The 21,381-nt window shown below is 51.8% G+C and overlaps 1 protein-coding gene across 1 annotated transcript; it reads left to right on the top strand.

The window, feature by feature from the left end:
• The first annotated feature begins 215 nt into the window (after positions 1–215).
• On the top strand, positions 216–5,786 carry SUPT4H1 (SPT4 homolog, DSIF elongation factor subunit). Its single transcript, XM_006095617.3, has 5 exons — positions 216–285; positions 794–900; positions 3,945–4,000; positions 4,665–4,718; positions 5,394–5,786. The coding sequence occupies exons 1-5, from the start codon at positions 217–219 to the stop codon at positions 5,459–5,461; spliced, it is 354 nt and encodes a 117-aa protein (XP_006095679.1). The 5' UTR covers position 216; the 3' UTR covers positions 5,462–5,786.
• Positions 5,787–21,381: the final 15,595 nt, after the last annotated feature.

The raw sequence follows: 21,381 nt of genomic DNA, 5'->3' as shown, positions 1-21,381 counted from the left end.
GCCGCGCGCGGGTGCGAGGTCACTACCGGCCGGTCTCGCCTCCAGGCTAATGAAACCATTCCTTAGGCGGGGGTAGAGGCGGGGCCTGCGACCTCCTACACCGGAAGCGGACGTCTGAGAAACCGGAAGTGCTAGGCATTCTGGGTAATTCACTGTTTATATTCGGCGGAGGAGGCTGCTGTGGCAGAATTTCGCTGTTCTGCTCCTGTCGATAGGATGGCTCTGGAGACGGTGCCCAAGGACCTGCGGCATCTGCGGGCTTGTTTGTTGTGTTCGCTGGTGAAGGTATGTGTCGGGCCCTGGTGGTTCGGTGTGTGGAGACCAAACGGGGGGAAAGAGGGTGAAACGGGGTGTGGGAAGCAGCTGGAGGCCATTGTTTACATCGGGAGGAAGAGATCTTGCAGCCGTAGGCAGGCACGGGCGGTCTTACCTGCCTTTGAATCCTCAACTATTAGCGCAGGCCTGACCCTTACTTAACAGACCTTCAGTGAACTTCTCTGGGGTCCGAATGACACTGGGAGTCAGAAGTGGGGTCAGTAGCAGAGGGAGTAGCTGGAGAGGGCGCCTGATCTTGAGGAGACGAGGGAAAGGAATAGAAAAGCACAGGTGGGAGCAAGGGCAGAAGGAATGTGAGGATGGAATCTAGGGACTGGGAGTGATGAGTGGGGGACCTGATGGGACAGCCAGTGTAGGCGGGTCTTATACTTGACCAGGTAGAGTGTGGAGAAAGCTGCTTTTTCTTCTGGTCTTGTTCACACTCACTTATCTTCTTCTTAAAATTCTCCCCTCATAGACTATAGACCAGTTTGAATATGATGGTTGTGACAATTGTGATGCATACCTTCAGATGAAGGGTAACCGAGAGATGGTATATGACTGCACCAGCTCTTCCTTTGATGGGTAAGTCCCTTTAGATTCTTCATTCACTTCTACATTACCCCTGCACCACACTACCAAGTGAATGTGGGGCAGACTTTTTTTTTTTAATCCTCACTGGAGGATATGTTTTTATTGATATTTTTAGAGAGAGGAAGGGAGAGAGAGAAACATTGAACAGTTGCCTCCTTTATGCGCCCAACGGGGAATCGAACCTGCAATCTAGGTATGTGCCTTGACCAGGAATTGAACCCAAAACCTTTTGGTACGGGAGGATGTTCCAACCTAGCCGCCCGGCGAGGGCTGGGGCAGACTTTTGATATAATTCTGATTCATATCTAAGTTATTTGAGACACACTGTCCAGTACAGTAGCCACTAGCCATGTGTGGCTTTGAGCACATGAAATATGGCTAGTGCAAATTGAGATATGCTTTAAGTGTAAAATATACACTGATTTCAGAGATTTAGTACAAGGAAAAATAAAATATCTTGTTTTTTACATTAATTGAATGCCAAAGTGATAACACTTTGAATATATTGGGTTAATTGAAATATATTATTGGAATTAGTTTTACCGTTTTGTCTTTTCTGTTTTAAGCATGGCTACTAGAAAATTTAAAGTAACTTGTGCAACTTCCATTATATTTTCACTGGCCATTTCTCCATTAGACTGTGAGCTCATTGATGGTAGTGTAGGGATTGTGTTTATCTTGTACACCAGGACCTGGCACAAGGCCTGGAAGATTATGGATGCTTAATAAATGTTTGTTGAATGCATGAAGATCCTTTTTGGAAATGAAGAGGAGGGAAGGTACAGTGATGGTAAAATATTTCCCGAAAGCTAATACTTTTAAATATAAGTTTTTCTTGTCAAAATTGTCCAGTGGGGAGAACAGGAAATGAAATAAACCTGTGGCCAGGTCTCAATTTTCCTTCCCCAAGGTAGGAGCCAGAGGGCAGTATTCTTTGGGGTTTAAGAAGGTACTATGTTGCCCTAACCGGTTTGGCTCAGTGGACAGAGCGTCAGCCTGTGGACTGAAGGGTCCCAGGTTCGATTCCAGTCAAGGGCATGTACCTTGGTTTCGGGCACATCCCCAGTAGGGGGTGTGCAAGAGACAGCTTATCGATGTTTCTCTCTTATTGATGTTTCTAACTCTCTATCCCTCTCCCTTCCTCTCTGTAAAAAAAATCAATAAAAAATATATTAAAAAAAAAAAAGAAGGTACTATGGTTTCTTTTGCCCGTAGGCCAGTGGTTCTTCCTAATGCCGCGACCCTTTAATACAGTTCCTCATGTTGTGGTGACCCCCAATGTCATTGTTACAAATTGAACATAATTAAAGCATAGTGATTAATCACAAAAACAATATGTAATTATATATGTGTTTTCCGATGGCCTTAGGCGACCCCTGTGAAAGGGTCGTTCGACCCCCAACGGAGTCGCGACCCACAGGTTGAGAACCGCTACCTTAGGCCAATTAAGGGTTTACACACAAACTGGGTGTGAAAGTTCACACAACAGCAATCACAGGCAATTGAATAGAAAAACTTGTTGATTGGATGAAGGAAAAGCAGTTCTCCAATGATAGCATTTCGGAGGCAGTGATATATGGAAAATTCCTTTAAGGTTAGTTGGGGGTGGTTCTATAAATTTAAGAAAATAAGTGTTTATTTATAAATTAAACAATACATTAGACATGAACTGTATGAGAAAGGTTGAAACAGAATCAATCATTTGGGGTCTGGAAAGGATTACAGTGGAACCTCATTTCTGGAACTTAATTCAATCCAGAGGGCTGTTTGAGAAACAATTTGTTTAAAAACTGAATCATTTTTTCCCTTTAGAAATAATGTAAATTGAGTTAATCCATGCTAATTGCTTTTTCTTTATCCAATCAACAACAGTTTTTCTACCTATTCAATTGCCTGTGATTGCTGTTTTGTGAGCACTTTCACACCCTTAACGATATTAGCACTCTTGATGGCCTCTTTATGTTTTAAAATTATGCTAATCCCCGATTTCGCGAGTAACAAAAGCATTCTCTCCTTTGCTTGTAGCCTTTGAGACACATTTTGTCCTGCTGAGGTATCAGCATGAGAGGGTTGTCAGGTAGAAACTGAAGTTTTGGTCAACAACTGAGAGCTTTTTTCTGTGAACAACTTGGTTGAGAATCAAACTGTTTGAGATGGGAGATGTTCGAGGAACGAGGCTTCAAATTTACATTATTTCTAATGGGGAAAAAATGATTCAGTTTTCGAACAAATTGCTTCTCGAACACCCTTCTGGAATGAATTAAGTTTAAGAAATGAGGTTCCACTGTACTTGCTAAAGTTCCTTCAAGGTGGACCAACTTCATTCCTTTTTTATTCCTTTTAAGGTAGTTTCTTCATTAATTTCTTAGCACTGTTTTAAAAAAATAACCCGCTGGCATGGCTCAGTGATTGAGCATCAACCTATGAACTAGGAGGTCAGGGTTCAAATCCTGGTCAGGGCACATGCCTGGGTTGTGGGCTCGATCCCAGTAGGGGGAGTGCAGGAGGCAGCAGATCAATGATTCTCATTAATGTTTCTATCTCTCTCTCCCCCTCTCGCTCTCCGAAATCAATAAAAACGTATTAAAAAATAAAATTAAAGAAATAAACAGCCTGGCTGGTGAGGTTCAGTGCTTGAGTTTCAACCTACGAACCAGGAGGTCATGGTTCCATTCTTGGTCAGGGCACATGCCTGGGTTGTGGGCTTGATCTCCCAGTAGGGGGCTTGCAGGAGGCAGCTGATCAAAGATTCTCATCATTGATGTTTCTGTCTTTCCCTTCCTCTCTCTGAAATCAATAAAAACATTTTAAATAAATAAAATAACCAACAGGCCAAAATGGAGTCACTTTTGCTAAGCCATGGCACCAAACCAAAACTTACTAAGCAACCTAATCAAAGTTTCAATCAATCCTGGATTCTGGGCTTCCTCTGCTTGAACTGTTGTGCTGGCTGGGAACAGAGTAAAGGGGGCAAGTTCCTCCCGTCTTTCTCTTCAGTAGGTGAGGCTCTGGCTGATTTTCTTTTCCCTTCCTAGAATCATTGCAATGATGAGTCCAGAGGACAGCTGGGTCTCCAAGTGGCAGCGAGTCAGTAAGTATCTCCCTTTGTCCTTATCCTGAACTAGTGTTGTTGCTGCCTCTTGGTCTGTTGGGGTGGGGGGGGGGGGCGCAGGGACGGGTCTTAAATTAGTGGGTAAGTGGCCTCAAGAGTGAGAAAGACCGGGTTGTAGGACAGACAAGGAAAGTATCCTGTGTCCTGTCATTTAATATTTTGTTTGTTATTAATACTCACCAGAGACTGTTTTTTCCATTGATTTTAGAGAGAATGGAAGGAAGAGGAGGAAGGCAGGGAGAGGGAGGGAGAGAGTGAAAGAAAGGAAGGAAGGAAGAAGAGGGGAAGGAAGGAAGGGAGGGAGGGAGGGAGGGAGGAAGGAAGGAAGGAGAAGGGAGGGGAAGGAAGGAAGGAAGGAGAAAGGAGGGGAAGGAAAAGGAAAGAAGGAAGGAACGAATGAACTTCGGCGGTTGGTTGTCTCCCGCATGTGCCTTCACCAGGAATGTAACTCATTACCCTCCAGTGTGTGGGCCAATGCTCTAACCATTGAGCCACCTGACAGGGCCTGTCATTTAATATTTATAGCCAGAAGAAGTGATTGCTTTTCTCGGAGTTGTAGCATTATTTTTATTTTTAGCTTAAGCCTCTGTTTGGTCTTTAATCTTAACTCACTCTCACTGCAACCTCTTTTCTTCTCTTTCAGGTAACTTTAAGCCTGGTGTGTATGCAGTGTCAGTCACTGGTCGCCTGCCCCAAGGTAATAATCATCATAATATAAGCCAATGTTTATTTACTGCACCAAGCTCTGTGAAAGTTCTTTATGTGACTTATGTCCAGTCCTCATAACTCTGAGGGAATCCAGGCAGAGAAGTTAACCCATTGTACGCCATAAGCGTCTGTAGACGCAAGCGGCAGACCTTCCCCACACGCCACGCGCGTCTATAAAAAAAATGTTTTCCCTAAGCGGCAGCCCTGGCCAACTTTAAAATCATTTTTCATGAGAATTTTTAGCTGAAAATACTCAAGAACACCCGAATTGTGAGTAACATATTGATTTTTATAATATTCATTGCAAATTGATTTTTTAAAATTAAATTCAAAATATCGTGGCATGTGGGATGGTTTTCATTTTGGATGCATGGTAGTCAACTGATTAAATAACTTGCCCAAAGTTACCCATATAGTAAGTGGGGAGCCAGAGTTTTAACCCAGGCATTCTGACTCCAGAATCCTTGCTTTTGACAGCTACAGTGTATCTCTTTTTCTTCTCATTCTTACCAAGTCATTACCACACACTTGCCTGGATCTTCAGTGGTAACAAGCCAAGGACTTTCATGAGCAGTCTAGGGATTCCTCCCTGCCCCCAAAGTGGTAGCTGAAGGACCTTTCCTATCTTCTTTACTCACAGTACCATTTTCTTTTTCTATCACAGGAATCGTGAGGGAGCTGAAAAGTCGAGGAGTGGCCTACAAATCCAGAGACACAGCTATAAAGACCTAGCAAGATGTATGGCTGCCAGTGTCTTTGCCACCGCCTCCTGCCTCTGCTTATTTATTGTTGTGAAACTACATGGACAGAGCTTCAAATACTCCTCACTCTCCAATTCTGAGGCTCAACAGACTGATGAGAGAGCAGCACAGCGTGTTCCTGGGCCATTTTATCTTCTTTGGACTACTAGTTGGGGTAGCAGTGGTGTGGGTTGATGGATTAATAGAGTGAATTGAATGTGGAGTAGGATGTTTTTTTCCTACCACACCTCTGGCTGCCCCATGGTCAGGACTCTGTATCAAATGCCAATAAACGTGAACCCATAGCCCATGATAAATGTGTCTTGCCTTCTTCTTAGCTGGACGCAGTAAGAACTCACTTCCCAGAGCAACAGAGGCCCCTGCTGTCTGAGCCTCCAGGGTTGCAGCCTTGTAGTGTGCGTCCTTGGGTTTCATTGGAAGGTCCGCTGTTTGGAGTCTAGACAACCCCATCATCCTGGTAGGCCTGTTGTCTGGGGGTTGCCACCTGCCCCTTAAAGAAATCCTGAGAGTTGGTATTCTTTACCACTTGACCATGTGTAATACTTTTTATCTTTCCTACCTTGTCTGTTTTCTTTTTGCTGCTCTTCCTATACCTCAGGTCAGCCAGTGGCACCCACGACCTCCTCTGCCCCCAGTTACCCACATTCTAGCACATTCCCCTAACGAAGACCCCCAGGTGGCTGCTGGGTCTGGCCTGGCCAGTTTGTGCCTCCATAGGAAGGGGGCTGCTCCCTTTCTCCTCTGGCCTAGAAGGGGGTCTTAAATGATGCCATGTTATCAATGAGTTACTTGTTTTGAGATTAGACTTACCATAAATCCTAAATTTCTTAAATTTCCACAAAACATCCTGTTAGTGTCCCCATTTTGATTTCCCTAGATCCCATGTTCTCCATCTGTAAATGAGAATGATTCCTCTGACAATTTACCTCAGGATTGTTGTGATTATAAAAATGAAGCAATGTGGAAATTCTACAACTTGTTTTATAAAAGTTACTAGGGACCCAGTGCACGAATTTGTGCACCTTGAAAGGAACTGTGGGCCACAAGGCTGCAGGGGGCACAGGGATGGGTCTCAGCCCATCCTCTGCACCCCTGCCCGGCCCTTCCTGTTGCGGCCCTCGGTCCCCTGTCTGCCAGCAGCCCTGCTTCCACCGCCACCACCGCTTCCACGCGTTGAAGGCGCTGGCCTCACATCTGCTGAAGGTGCGGAGCGATTGGGGCCAGTGCCAGCAGTGGGTACTAGCGGGGCCGTCCCTGGCAGCGGGTATGAGGGCCAGGTGGGAACGTGGCATGCAGGAGCAAAGAATTTTCAGTAACCATCAGAGGCTCGCCTTGATGACAACAACCAGCGCCCCGCCTTGGTCTGGCTCACCTCTACCATCCCGCTGTGGCCTACACCGGCACCAGCGTGTTCCACACTCTGCCACCTGCCCCCGACGCCGCGCGTCTCCTGGTGGTCAGCGTACGTCATAGCAACCAGTTGTTCGATTGTTCTGCCATTCGGTCTACCAGTATTTGCATATTAGCCTTTTATTATATAGAATATTAATTGGCTCTCCTTTTATTAGCCATTCTTTAATAAACAAAATGTGCAGTCAGTCAAAATAGTGGGGGAGCCCTGGCTGGTTTGGCCCAGTGGATAGAGCGTCAGCCTATGGACTGAAGGGTCCCCAGGTTCGATTCTGGTCAAGGGCACATGCCTGGGTTGCTGGCTTGATCCTCAGTGGGAGGCGTGCAGGAGGCAGCCAATCAATGATTCTCTCTCATCATTGATGTTTCTCTGTCTCTCTCTCTCTGCCTTCCTCTCTGAATCAATAAAAATATATTTTAAAAAATAATAAGGGAAATGCCCAGAACCACCACTGCAGGGTGCGCTCTGACTCACTCGCAGAGGTGCCTGCATCGGGCTTTGTGTCTCTTAGCCACCTGGTGTTGCTAGTGAGTCGGTGTCTCAGTAACCTGTGGCCTAGAGTGGGAAGGAGGGAGAGCTGCTGATTCAAGGGGCCCCCACTCCCCACCCCCCTTTCCTTGTCCTCATCGGCCCACGGAAAGGAAGCTGGAATTGGCCCAGCTGCTCATCTCACTCCTCACAGGTCCTCAAAGCAGAATCATTTTCTCCGATGCCTTCAAATTCTGAGGGAATGGTCTGTAAACCCTAATTCCAACTGAATTTTTCAAGGATTTTCCCAAGCCCAGCAAATTAAAAGAGCTCCAGGAGTGGTGGTTTCTGTTGTCCTATCAATGTGAAAGCTTGGGGAAGCAGCCCCATCAGCCTCGAGCTTACACCCCAGAGGGGAGAAGTGGGTTTCAGCAAGAGTACCTAGGCCGTGCAGCCAACACCCAACTTTCACTGGCTTTCTCGAAAAGTCCCTTGGAAATCCCCGATGGCTGTCCTGCGAGTCTGACCCGGACGTGGCTGCCGGGTGAGAATGGAAACAGTTGTGGGGAGGGGAGGCAAGAGGAGCTGCACACAAATAACCACACTCAGGCTGCCTCAGCCCCACACAGCGCTGGGGCCTTAACTGTCAGCCTCGCAGGAAGCGAAAGACACAAGTGCTGGTGGTTGTGGGGGAGGGGTGGCCAGTTGCAGTGACCGGATTTCACAGACTCAGTGTGCCATGCGGGCTCTGCCTGGGAGCTGCTTCTCAATTTGCTCTCGCGCTCTCTCTGGTGCTTAAACCTGCTTGGGGTGCCACTCAGCAGCCCAAATAGGTCATAAGGTTCTGGAGTCGCACGCCTTGCTGGGAGCCCAAAGAAGCTGAAACGGACTGTTGGTTCTTCAAGGCTCCCTGGGAGAGAGCAACGCTGTGCGGAAGAGGTTTCGGGGACATTCTACGAGCCCTGCTCACTGTGCCTGTCAAAGTTTCCACTTCACTCTGACAGTTGGGGTCCCACGTCTGCCCAGGGCTTTGGTCTCTCACTCTAGTTTGACTTCTCTCCAGAAAGGCAAGACTCCGCCCTAGTTTAACAAGAACAGACTCAAATCAGGCAGATTAGAAACCGAGTAGTGACCAGGCTGCCTTCCCCTTGCCCGCACATTCCTCATTCTCCACTCTCCACCTACCACAGGCTGTGGGGTTAGGGTGTCCCAAAAACAGGGGTTAGGGGGCCATGCATTGCTGAATGCAGCCTCCAGTCCAAGGCAGGAATGGGTAGCTGATAGAACAAGGTGGAAACATTCTGGTCTTGGAGGGGAGCAGTTTCCCCAAGAGCAAAGGGGATGGGCTGACAAAGGCCTAACCTCACTGGGCTCTTCAGGGCTGGGGATTGAGGCCTCACCGCCCCAGGCATGGCCACTACCTTCCAACTCCCAGCCTGACTATAACCTGCTATTTAATCCTCAAGTCCCCTCCTGACACCTGAGCTGTAGAAAAGAGACAGGTAATGTTTAAGAACAGACTAACAACATCTTGCTTTGTCTGGGAGTCTGGTTCAGGTTCAGTATCCGGGAAGCCTTTCATTTAAATAGCATTTTACAGTTGACAAAAGGGCTTTTATGTCCATTATCTTATTTGATCCTCACAAAACCCGTGTGTCATAGTTAACACCCTATGTAGTGATGAAGAGACTGAGGCTCAAAGAGTTAAAGTGACTTCATTATGACCAAGTAGTAGAGCCTTAGCTCAGAAAGGACATTGCCCACACCCAGGTTAGGGCTGCTGTTTCCGACATAGTTATCCCTAAATGCAGCAGATTGCTCCCTTCATGAGCATTCCACAGAACCAGCGTGAGGCATTAGCTTGTTGAGTGAAAGTTACATGTCCCTGCACGTTAAGCACCCCAACCACCCTATGCCCAACACCTACATCTCACGTCCCCAAGTCTAAAATTAGCCAAAGATAGGGAGGCAGTGTGGGGAAATGGCCCAAGAAGGAAACCTTAGGATTTTGAGTGTTGGGAAACTTGTGTTGAGTATTGGGACACTGGTCAGTCCTCCAATTCCCTCCTGGCCGAGTTGTGCTTTCCCCTCCAGCAGCCCCTAGGTGTCTGCTGATCTGCGCCCCATACCCCCTAACCTCTCCTGCTCTCGTCTACTTGCCACTTCCCTCCATCTCCTGCCCAGTGATGGCACCTTCACGCTCCACCGGAACAGTGAGACTCCTGTGATGAAAACACACGTATCCAACGAGGGGCATTGTCCCTGCCTCCCAGCCCTGTTGCCTTCATCACCCACCGGCCCTGACTTTTCTAAGTCACTTTACTTCTTCAAACCGAAGTTTCCTCTCGATACAATGCAGTTGAAAAAACTCTAGTGTTGGGGAACAGGATGGCGGTTCCCTGTGAAAGGTGGGGGTGGAAAATGGCATGAGGGGCTCCTAAGGTGCTGGCTATGGAGTCTTTCCTGATCTGGATGCTGGTTACATAGGTTGGTTCACTTTCTGAAAATGTATTGAGTTATACACGCATGAATTGAGTTATAAACTTTTCTGTTTGTACCTTGTCCCTTAAAAGTTCCCTTAAGGATGCAGATGGCCATCCCTGTCTTAGGATAGCTGTGAGGATCGAATATGTTAATTTAGGTAAAAGCAATTTGAGAGCTGCAGATGACTAACTGTATCTAGGAGACTGTCATGATCCCAAATTGTCCACCTCTAGGTAAGTTCTAGGTCAGTGTGGCCAGACTGTCATCTCTCTGGCATCATTGGTCAATAGATGTCCCAATACACCTATCATACATAAACATAGCAAAACTGAAACATTTTCCTTCAAGTGCAAGGCTTTTTTTAAAAATCTCTTTTAATTCTCTCATTTTTTATGACTTTGTGTTTTTTAAAAAATATATATACTTCCTTGCTGTTTGGATATGAGGTTCTCTGGGTGTGATTTAACCTCTACTTGGCTCAAAGTCGTTGTTACAAACCTCCATTTTCGTATCATGTGGTGGAATGGTTCTGGGACTGACTATTTTCTACCTCTTGGATTCATGTCAGCCTGTCAGCTGTCATTTTGCCGCTCATGTGTGGCTGACCCCCTTCCAGTCTCCTCTGACCTAAAAGCACAGACAGCCACGGTTGGTAAACATTGCCGTAGGGAGAGCCTGTAAGGCTTAGACTGAAGAAGAAAGCACACGGCTGCCTGCCTGGGCCTTTGGCTCGGAGGCCTGCGCCACTGAGGGTGAGGTCCAGAGTGTTGGGGCTGCAGAAAAGTGAAGGCAGATCATACAGAGCAGGTGAGGCCTAGGAGAGCTGTGACTTAGGCCAGCCCTGCACTTCATGGGTGAGAAGACTGAGTCCCAGAGACAGTGGTCAGCCTGACCTCCAGAGGGGGTCATGATACTTTGTCCTATTCTGCCTGCCTCAGCGTCTTTTACTTACAGATGCTGGGGTTTCTCTTTGTTAAGATCCCAGGAGGCAGGAACTGAGTGCAGAGAAAGGTCTGCCCATGCTGCTGGCACCAAGGTGCCAGATCCTCTGAGAAATACGATAGAAAACACCTCCCCTCTTGACCTTTGACTCCTATGCTCAATGCTCCCCTAGAGTGGAGGACAGGCATTATGGGGTCATGGATGAAGAGTTTTAATCCCAAGCTTTTTTGGGGGGAGAGGGGGGCAAGGGGGTGTCCATCCCAAAGCACAGGGAGGCCTGGGGCTGAAAGAAGTCAGGGAACTAGCAGGCCCATTTCAAGAGCTCATATGTGCTGCTTCCTGCCCCTGCACCCTCCTTCCCCTGAGCTGAGCTCTCTGCTACAAAGAGAACTGGGGGGAAGGAAATGAACAGCTTCAGACACTAGGGTGGGGGGGACCCCAGCTTCTCCCCAAAATGGACTCCTCATTCCTTCCTCCCAAACCCAGCAACTGCCACCCTTCCAATGCCGACCCCCATCCCGGAAAATACCTGGAAGGAAATGAGTGCTCAGAGGCCACTAGCCAGAAGAGGGGGTTTAACTGTCACCTGCTCCCTGGGGGCTTGAGTAGGCAGGGCAGAGGGGGAAATGCAAATCCATGCTTGGGAGAGAGCAGAACTCCACCGAGAGGAAGAGGGTGGCAGCCATTGCCCAGCCTTCCTCCCGGGCTGTGATCCCAGGGGAGGCCTGAGGCAAGGGAGTGAACACAGGCTCGGGGAGACCCCAGCAGCTGCCCCCACCCTGTGCAGGCACCTGCGGCACTGGCACTTTCTCTGGGCAGCTGAATAGACTCACTTCCTTAGCCCTGCACCCCAGGGGAGCAGGGGAGGGGGGTGGGGTCTGGAGCTCAGTAGGTCCAAGTGGGAAGAGGAGATGGAAGTTTAGGTGGCCAGGGTTTGGGCCCGGTGGATGAGCCTGGGAAGAGCAAGTCTAGTTTGCTTCTGTGGCAGGTGGGGCTGAGCTTAGATCGGAAGGACCACTCTGGCCTCCACAGCCTCCCCATTGCAGACGTCAGAGGCCAGAATTGAGAACCACATGGCGTCCTTGCAAAGGGATCTTACACAGCAACTGGGAAGCAAGAATCTGCGTGAGAAGCAGCCCTGGGGCCAGAGTTTCTACAATAATAATCTATTATATCAGTGTGGCCTTATCTGGTTCAACACTGGCCGCCTCCATCATTGCACTTGATACTCAGTACCATTCTTGAGGCATTATTCCCCTTTCACAGATGAGAAAACTGAGTTTCAGTTACATCACATGCCCAAAGCCAGTGGGCAGGCAAGGCTACAGTGGTGTTTCAACCCAGCCGTCGTTACGGCTTCCCTCCTGCCATGGCACCTGGGGATCAAGGGCCCTTAACTGGGGCAGGGGTAGGGGTCCTCGTCTTCCTTTTGTCCCCTTGAGCCCCAGCCTGCAAGTGGGGTACAGGGCTATCAACCTCAGCACCAAGATCTTTGGGGGCTGAGGGCCACAATACCTCCCTCTGCTCGTTCACCCTGGGACCCTCCCTGGGGGGCCTGGGCCTCCTGCCCCCAGCCCCGGCCCCCATTATGCCCTAGTTCTCTCACCTCCTTCCTCCCTCCCCCTTCCAGCCACAGCCCCATGACATGGCTGCCTGAGCCCCATTGGCCGGCCTGGGAGCATTTGCCCTTATTTGGCCAGGCGGCTCCCAGCCAGGCCTCCACCCCCAGCCCAGCCCCCGCAGGCTTGTCTTTCTCACTTCGTCTTTTTGAGGTTTGGCTCTGGGGCCCTGGCGGGTGTCGCTTCAAACGCACTTTCTGGTTGAGTCACTTTTTAACGGCTCCAGTGCTGTGAGCTGCTGCTGGGGCTGCTGGGGATCCAGCCTTCGTGGCCAACCCTCCCCCATCTGACTGCTTAAGGCTCAGAGGGCAGGGGCTGCGGTGGCCGTTCCCTGTCGGACAGATTGTGCAGACCACTCGGTTACCCATTTAGACCCCTCTCCTCCCCCACCCACAAGCCTGGGGGCAGGGAAGGCTGCCCTGAGTTCCAACCACTGCTTTTCCCATCTCCCTTCTTCACCTGGTTTGTGAGCAGACGCAGGCTGCATGGCCACTGTCTGCGGAGTATCCCCTCCGAGGACCCCCGGGCCTGGTCCTTTCCAGGGCACTTTGAATTGAGTCCCTTAGGGGGACAGAAACTATGTGACTGTTGGCCGATTTTCAGGAAGGTGAAACTTAATGCTGGTTCCTCATTCTGAGACGGGGAGACCATCGTTTACATCACTAGGTCAGCACGATGATCAAATGAGATTCAGGTGAATGTGCTATGCCTCCGCTGCTGCCTCCCCCACACACACCCAGCTCAGCGTGTGGGCCGTGGAAGAGAAGGGAGAAACAGTGCAGAGTCGTTCCAGGGGCAGTCCTCACCATCTCTGTTCTTTCCTCCCGGCACCTTCTGCTTCTCCATCTATCCCTGGGATCTGGCCTGAGGGGACAGGGCGCTGGCAGGGAGGATGACAGACAAAGGAGTCCACCCGTCCTATGCCCCTCATTCCCAGCCCCCATGAGGAAAGGGTTTTCCTCCAGACCCTTTCCCAGTCACCTGCCTTCTCTGAGCTAAGGGAGATCTGCCCTCCAGCCAGCTGGGGAAATCCATGGCCTGCCAGTGGCTGGGCAGGTCTTGGAACACAGGCCTTGCTGCTTCCTCCTCTGAGGTCCCAGGGCCCACTTGCTCTTGGGGACTTCCTATATAAATAGGCCCTTGGTCAACCTCCTCCTCAATTTTGTAGATGAAGACAGAAAGCCTTGGGGTTCGGGGGCAGATTGGGTGACTGGCCCAAAGTTACTCTAAATAGTCACAGGGTGGGGACTGGACCCCTAATCTCCTGCCCCCTGGTTTTGCTCTCTGCTTGGTGATCCTGATGTTGGGGGCAGGGGGTTCGGCTGATGAAAGACCTTACTGCCTGGCTCCTGCTGCTTTCTGGACACACACACACACACACACACACACACACACACTTTATTCAGAGCCGTTAAAACAGAAGCAGGTGCAGCTCTGCAAGTCAGCCCAGGCACCTGTGTGTGTGGAGGGAGCCAGGAGGGAGCTTTCTCTCATTTCCCTGCTGGCGTCCCTGGGAGTTTCCAGGTGGAAGATGCTTCTCTTTTCATGGCACTCCCACAGCAGTGGTCAGGGTGACTTCTCCCACACCCCCTTTTCCTCCTACCCAGCTTGTCCTGCTTCCTCCCAGTGCTGTGACCAAACCTTGAACTTGGTCCTAACTTGCTTTGTGACCTCTCTCTGGGCTTGCAGCTCAGTTTCCTTTCTGTTTAAAAATAATTGGATACGGTATCCGGAAAGCGGGTCCAGAGAGTTGAGCCAGAAGCCCTTCATGGTTCCCCCCCCCCCCCCCCCCCCCCTGGGGTGCACTGCAGCTGCCAGGGGAGCATGAAGTTAAACTGGAGGACATCTGGGCAGGCAGTGCAGAGGGGGGAGTGTTCCCACCCTCCTTGCTGGGGGCCTCTCAGCCTTCCTGCTGCTTCCCAAGGCGCTGAGATAGGTCGGGGGACTCATGAGTCTTAGGTGCTGAGACCTCTTGCAGGGAACACCGGGGGCTTAGGCTCTTGAGGCACGTCCCTCTCTCGGCACCTGCTTCCCTTTGTGGCCCCTTCAGGGAAAGTGGTCAAAGGTCCCAACATTTGGGACTGTTGACGCCAATTGTCTTCCGCCCTCATTTTGCAATGCTAGGGGCTCAGTTTCCCTCCTTTGTGGCCAGGCCTGTCCCTGAGCCTAGCTCCCCTGAGGGCGGGCCTGTGCTGCCTTCTGACTTCCTGTTTGTGAGTGGTTAGGTCCTGTGGCTTCTCTCTTGTTGTCTCCTCTCCAGGCAGGTTATCTGGGCTGCCATCTCTGCCTGCTGCAGAGTGAGCGCCCGGGGCCATGCAGCTGGAGGGAAGGCCTGGCTTTCTTCTCTGCAGACAATGCCCTGTCATTTCTCCCACCCTCGGGGCCTGCTCTCGGTGCAGGTGCTAGGCCTTCAAATGACTGTTTTCTCCATGTTCTTCCTCCTCGCCCAGTCAGCTTCTATTCTAACTCCTCTCCTGTCCAAAACCTCCCCTGTCCATTCTCACTTTCTCTGGGAAGCCTTTACTGATGGGCCCCCTGTGACTCTGAGGTTGCCACTGCAGCATCCATCAGTCCAGTCCCACGGGACCCTCAACACCACCCAGGACTAACTTGCACCTGTTGCTCTAATTTTGTAGGATGTGGGTACGTGTGGAGGCGTACATTCGTGTTCTACTTCACTGTCAGATTCAGCGCTTGCTCAAGTAGAAGCCAAGTGTCCCCATCGGACCAGAAGCTCGTGCCTGCTTTAGATACAACTGCTCATTCAAACCAACACCCAAGACTCCCATACCCTGCATGTTTGTCTGTGTCTTGCCTATCAGACTGGGAGTTCCTGAAGACTGTCCTTTTCTCCTCAGGCTCACCTTTACCTGCTCATAACCTCAGCTTGGCACACAAAGATGGCTGTCTCCTAGGTCAGCGGGTTGGGGTGGGAGTGAGGAATTGTGAGCCCAAGCCCAGACTCCAGCCAACTCAGCCCTGTCATCTGGTGAAGGACTGTTCCCGGTTTGTTTCTGATGTCACTGCCCAACCCCCACTCCTTCTTATCTTGGTCCCAAATCTCCCCTCCCCTTTTGCTTCCTCTGAGCATGAGTCTGATTCCCGGACTTAGAATGTCAGAAGTGGGCAAGACCATGGAGGACATTGTATAGCAGATTCCAAGTGAGCTAAGGCTGCCCAGCGAGTCCCTGGCTGAGCCCAGTCCTACCACCAAGGGGTGGAGTTTGAAAAGTCAACTTGAACTCTCTTCAAGGGAGGCGTCCCTCTCAACCACCTCCTCTCTCAGCCACTGGCCATCCTCAAGGGTTTAGTTTCTCTCATCCTGGGGAACTCGGCCAACAGGCGGCTGAGGCGGGAGTGGGAGTCACACCGCTCTCCAGACAGTGCCTGTGTCCTGAAGCCATCCCTAAGCCTTCAGGCCTCAGATCCCCACGGGAGCCTTCCTGGGTGTTTCTGGGTGCCCAGGAGGGTGCAGCAGGCCTTCTGCAAGGTGTGTCTACAGACCTGAGCTGGGTGCCACCCACAGGCGTCTGTGTGGCTCTGGGCCTACTCTGCCTCTCTGTAAAGGAGACTGTGAATCTTCTGGAGTTTTTGGGCCGTGTGTGTGTGTGTGTGTGTGTGTGTGTGTGTGTGTACCCACCCGCTGGCCTTCCCGTCAGTCGGTCACACAGACCACACCTATGGATCGTGCCAGCCTGGAGCAGGGCTTCCAGTCGAGTGCTCCTGCTAGGGCTTACTAGCAAAGCAACCATCGGATGGTTCTTATTGTCTCTGTGTCCTTATCTCAGACTATGCCCTTCCTCCTCCTTGATTTGTCTCTGGTCCCCCGTCCCGTTTCTTCTGGTTTGAGGCCCAGAAGAGCTGGGATTCATCACTGGTCGAGGGGAGAATTCCAGGGAACAGGGACCCTGAGTGCCCCCTCAGCTCCATCCCCTTTCAACCTCAGTCCCAGGCCCTCCAGTAACTTCTTGTTCCCAGAAGCCCTGTGAGTGGAGAGGCTGGGACTCATTCTCTCACTTCAAAAAATTAAATAAATACATTTTAAAAATCGATGGTGTTTTTTGGCTTTGGGCATTGAGGACACACAAAGGAAAAGCAGGCTGTGTTGTCATCAGGAACACCCTACCCTGCCCAGGACAGGAGAGGGTTTGGGATGGAGACGCTTGAGGGAACAGTGTGTCCCTCAGAAGGAACCTCAGGTCTGACTTGCCGCAGGTCACACGCTGAGGGGTCTATGGCAGAGCTGGCCCTAGAGCCAGGCCCCTGGCTCCCAGCCTGCGACTCTCCTTTGCTGAGGTGATAGCCATGGAGGCACTGCCGGCAGAGGGTGGGGGGCAAGATACTCTAGGAGGAGGGGCCCTGAAGGGTGGGGGTCTAGGAACCCAGGTTACTGCACAACTTTGATATTCTTATCCTCTTATCGCCTGGGGCAGCCACTTCCCCTCCACCCCGGGTCTGGAGCCGTGGTGGGCTGTTAAAGGAGCACTGTCCCATTTCTGGCCAGCCCGCCCTCCTCACCACCATCTCTTCAGACCCTGGTCCCCCTTTCTCCGTCCCATGTAGGCGCCTGGGATGGATAACGATTTTCCGGTTGAGGGTTGCCTTCCTGAAGGAAAGGATCCGAGGCAATCTCCCTGCCTGCTGCTCCAGCACATGCCAACCCTCTTCTGGGCCTTGAATCTGAGAGTTCCCTCAAGTGTGTGTGGGCCTGACTCTGAATAGGGGGCCCAGAGAAGAAGATCATGGCCTTCTGGGAAGGAATCTGGGTGATTCTACGCTGCCCCCCCTCCCCCCATCTATTCCTCTATATTCCAGAGTCAAGCCCACTGAGAGGCTTGGAGAATATGTGTAGCCTAGACCCAGTCCCCCTAGGCCTCTCCCCACCCATACCCACACCCTGCTCCCCTCCCCCAGCTAGGGACCCTGGGATGGGCAGCTTCCTGCCTTCCCCATGGGGAAAGCGGGGGTGGTGTGCAGGTGGGCGGGCCCCTGCCCACATCCGGTGACTGCGAGAACCTCCCTTCGGAGCCTTTTCCCTCCACTCTAAGCCCAGTGGCACCCATGCCCTGCCTGAGACCCTGTTCTCACCACTGCTCCGCCCTGCCCTCCTATCCCCGCAGGCCCTGAGGGAAGCATGAACACCCAGTCTCGGGCCAACAGATCCGCCTGACCCAAGTGTGACCCCCATATGCATTGAGGGTGCAGGTCTTACCTCCTGCAGGCTGGGGCTGGGGAGGGGTGGCTTTGTGGGGCGCTAAGGGCACCTGATTATGTGATGGCATCGTGATGTGCTGGCCCAGACCCCTTTCATGCACCTGCTCCTCCGTGGCCTCTCTGGGTAGCACCTGGAGAGGAGCCACAGCTTCGTCTGAATGCCACTGCTGTCCCGAAGGGAAGGGAGTTTTCTGGGCTGGGGTCAGGGAAAAAGTCCTTTTCTTACGCTGGAATTCAGAACTCAGAGTTTGGGGCACTCACCGAAGGCCCTGACAGGAGCCCCAGTCAGTGCCCCGAGTCAGTCCCAGACTCTTGAACAAACCTCTGGGGCTGGCGCCATGGGGGATGGGCAGGCCCGGGGTCCCGGAAGCCACCTGCCCGGGGTGTGTGAGATGGTCCCTTCAGCCCCCCTCCTGCCAGTACCCAGCCTCGTCTCTGGTTTCCTGTCAGTCTGTCCTCCCCAGGGAGGGGAGGGGCACGCTAATCTCTGAGGCCGTGTGGGGGCGGGCTCCAAGACCGTTGGGCGCCCTGAGATCTGGCCCACGTGGCCTCGGGGTTATAAGCCCTGCCCGCCCTGAAGGGAACCCCACTTGGGAGCCTGGAGCACAGGGCTTGCTCCCCTCAGCCCTGCAACATCAGGTAGGGGTCTGACCCTTCACCTCAGCCCCAACGGGGACGCATCGACTCTGGGCCTCAAGGGGCGATGAGGGGCTTGGGCTGCAGCCCCGGGTGGGGATGGTTTTGGGAGGGGCTTCCGGGGCTTGGGTGCCTGCAAAGCTCACCAGCAAAGCTTTAGGCAAAGCGGTGCGATAACCCTCAGGTCCGCGGCCTTCGTGGTGGGACAGCTTCTTCAAGCTGTGGGCCTTGACTTCCCTCTGGGCAAGGAAGAGAAAATGGCCCCTGGTCCCCAGGTGAAGAAAGCCAGTCCAAGGCTTCAAGAGCCAAGAGCCAGAGACAAGGGTGGGGATGGCAGAGGGTGGGCAGAGGCTGAAAAGTGGGACTTGATGTCAGTGAGGGGCCCTAAGCATCTCCCTCCACCCAACATGGCCACCAGCTCCGTTGCGATAGCCTTGGGCTACCCACCCAGCTGGGAAGGGCTCAGGGCCTTGGGCTGGTGAGGAGGCTGGGAGCCAAGGACTTGGGGGAAGGAGGCTGGAGACTGAGGCCTTGAGGGGAAGAGGCTGCGGCTGCCTCAGTTGGACTCTGGAGGGTGGGTAGTGTGTCTGGCAGGGGTCACTCGGGGGGTCAGAATTGGGGACTGGGGTGAGACCTGATGAGTAGTGGTGGTCTCTACCTGAGTGGCCCTGAAAGTGGGGGATGGGGTGGAGCCCCAGGGGGAAGGGAAGAGGGAAGCAAAGAGGAAGTGGGGGGAGGGAGGTAGGAGGCAAGGTCTGGCGCCATGCTGAGTCACTGCCCACAGCCCAGGGCGGGCCCTCTGGGGGCCATGGGGCTAGGTGCTGGGGTCTTAGGAAGCCACTGGGAGGGTTGGGGAGGGTTGGGGGCTCTTGAAACAGGAGTCAGGAGGAGGAGCGGGCGGCCTGAAGAGACCTACAGACGGACAGACAGACAGTGCAGTCACCCATAAAGTAGAAAGCACTACTAACAGCACTGGAGGGTGTAGTGTTTCCTACTTTATGGATGAGTGTACTGTGGGCTTCGGAGACCACGCCGCTGCCGCCGCCTGCCACCGTCTTCCTCCAGGCTCGGGACCACGCGTGACAGGTGAGCCCCTCAGGCACCCTCCCCGCCCTGCCCAGAACCCTGAAAGGCCTCCACCGCCCCCATGGCGCTGTCCTCCTGGTATGGCCAACCGGGGAAATGCCACATCAGCTCCTCTGCTGCCCGAGGTCTGGGAGGGCTGGGCATCGGCACCTGATGCAGCTGCGGAGAGGCTCCGAGTGGGGCCCCAGCCGCATGGACAGACACCGGGACGAAGAAAAGGCGGGAAAGGAGGGTAGATGGAGGGGAATGTGGGGTGGTGTCTGGGACCCCAAACTAATAAACAATGGACTCTGCTTCTCTTTTGTCTGAGACTTTGTTGCCGGGGATTGGGTGGGAGGGGGTGGGCGAATGGGCTTAGCGGGCACATGGAGGGGTGGGCACACAGAGGGGCTGGGAGAAATGGGTTTGGCCTGCTTGTGAGACCAGAAGAGGGCTCAGGGCCTGCCAGGCCGCAGCTGGCAGAGGGAGGATGGGGCTGGGGTGAGACCTCCCGGCAAACCCAGTAAAGGGGACATGACATGGAGGGGCAGGATTATGAGGGGCCTTCCCAACTTTTACCCTCGCTCTGGCACTGCCCTGCCCTCCAGACCCCCAAACTGAAGGCTGCTTACCTCCAGTTCTAAGCTAAGAAGGCCTAGGGTTCCTGGGTAGTATAAGAATTGGGCACAAACACACTGGCACGTACACACGCAAAGCACCAGATACTAATATACAAAGCACACACCCCAGCACGCATGTACATTTATACACAGGGGCCCCATACACATGCTATCGACACATGTGTACAAGGACATATACATGTGACATGACTGGCATGTCACAGAATGACACAGGGATATACACGCTCAGAACATACATATTCAATAGTGAACACACACAATGACATAAACACGTGTGTCACAAGCAGAAGAGCATACAAATACATACATAGTGACATTCACATAATAAACACATTGATTCCAAACACACACACATAGAGTGACACATTCATAGATGATGATAAATATACAATAAATACATGGTGATATATAGACATAAATAAAACCATGTCATTACCCATACTGACTATATGAGAATGTGTCATGTATTGTGTAGTGCCATATAATGCCATTCATATACACATATGGCATATGTGTTATAATTTTTAAAATATATTTTATTTCAGAGAGGAAGGGAGAGGGAGAGAGAAATAGAAACAGCAACAATGAGAGAGAATCATTGATTGGCTGCCTCCTGCATGCCCCCTACTGGGGATCGAGCCTACAACCTGGGCATGTGCCCTTGACCGGAATTGAACCCGGGACCCTTCAGTCTGCAGGCCGACGTTCTATCCACTAAGCCGAACCGGCTAGGGCAAGTGTTATCATTTATACATACACACAATCATAGCCTTACATGCACATACAAATACAGGCACTGTGGCAAGTAGACATATGCAATGGCATACACAGAAACATGCATACCCAATGAGACCCATAGACACAGAATATCACATGCATAATACATATGTGTGTGCATATATGAAATAATACCATGGCCCCACACATATACAGAGATAAGTACATGTCTATTCTATATATGCCGACTATACATCTGTATGCACATAACGCTATGCATTTACACTGACATACACAACAGCAACACACATCAGGTAGTGGTGCACACTCTGATCTGCCCACGGCTTTAGGAGAGTGAGGCTGGTGCCACCTCCCCGTTCACCCCACCCACAGCTCCAGCCGCTCTAGCCGGGCTGGAGCTCATGGTTAGGGGCTCCGTGGCTCAGTACGGCTGCCGCTGTTCCCCAGGGGCGCCACCGGAGGGCCCCCCACCTTGGCTGAGGCTGGCTTGTGCGCAGATGGACTGAGTCGCAGGTTCAGAGGGGCCAGGGGCAGCCTCCCGGAGGCCTCTCCCAGCACCTTTGTCTCTGAGGACTTCATCTAGGCTCCTGCCCCCATGTACTGGACGACTTGTAAGTGGGCGAGTTCCCATGTCCTTGTCCAAAAAAGCCATTTTCCCATAGCAAAAAAGCCT

Source organism: Myotis lucifugus, unplaced genomic scaffold (genome assembly GCF_000147115.1).
Source record: "Myotis lucifugus unplaced genomic scaffold, Myoluc2.0 scaffold_158, whole genome shotgun sequence".
NCBI classification, from domain to species: Eukaryota; Metazoa; Chordata; class Mammalia; order Chiroptera; family Vespertilionidae; genus Myotis; species Myotis lucifugus.
Note: the sequence above shows the minus strand (reverse complement) of the source record. Positions and strands in the feature narration are given on the sequence as shown.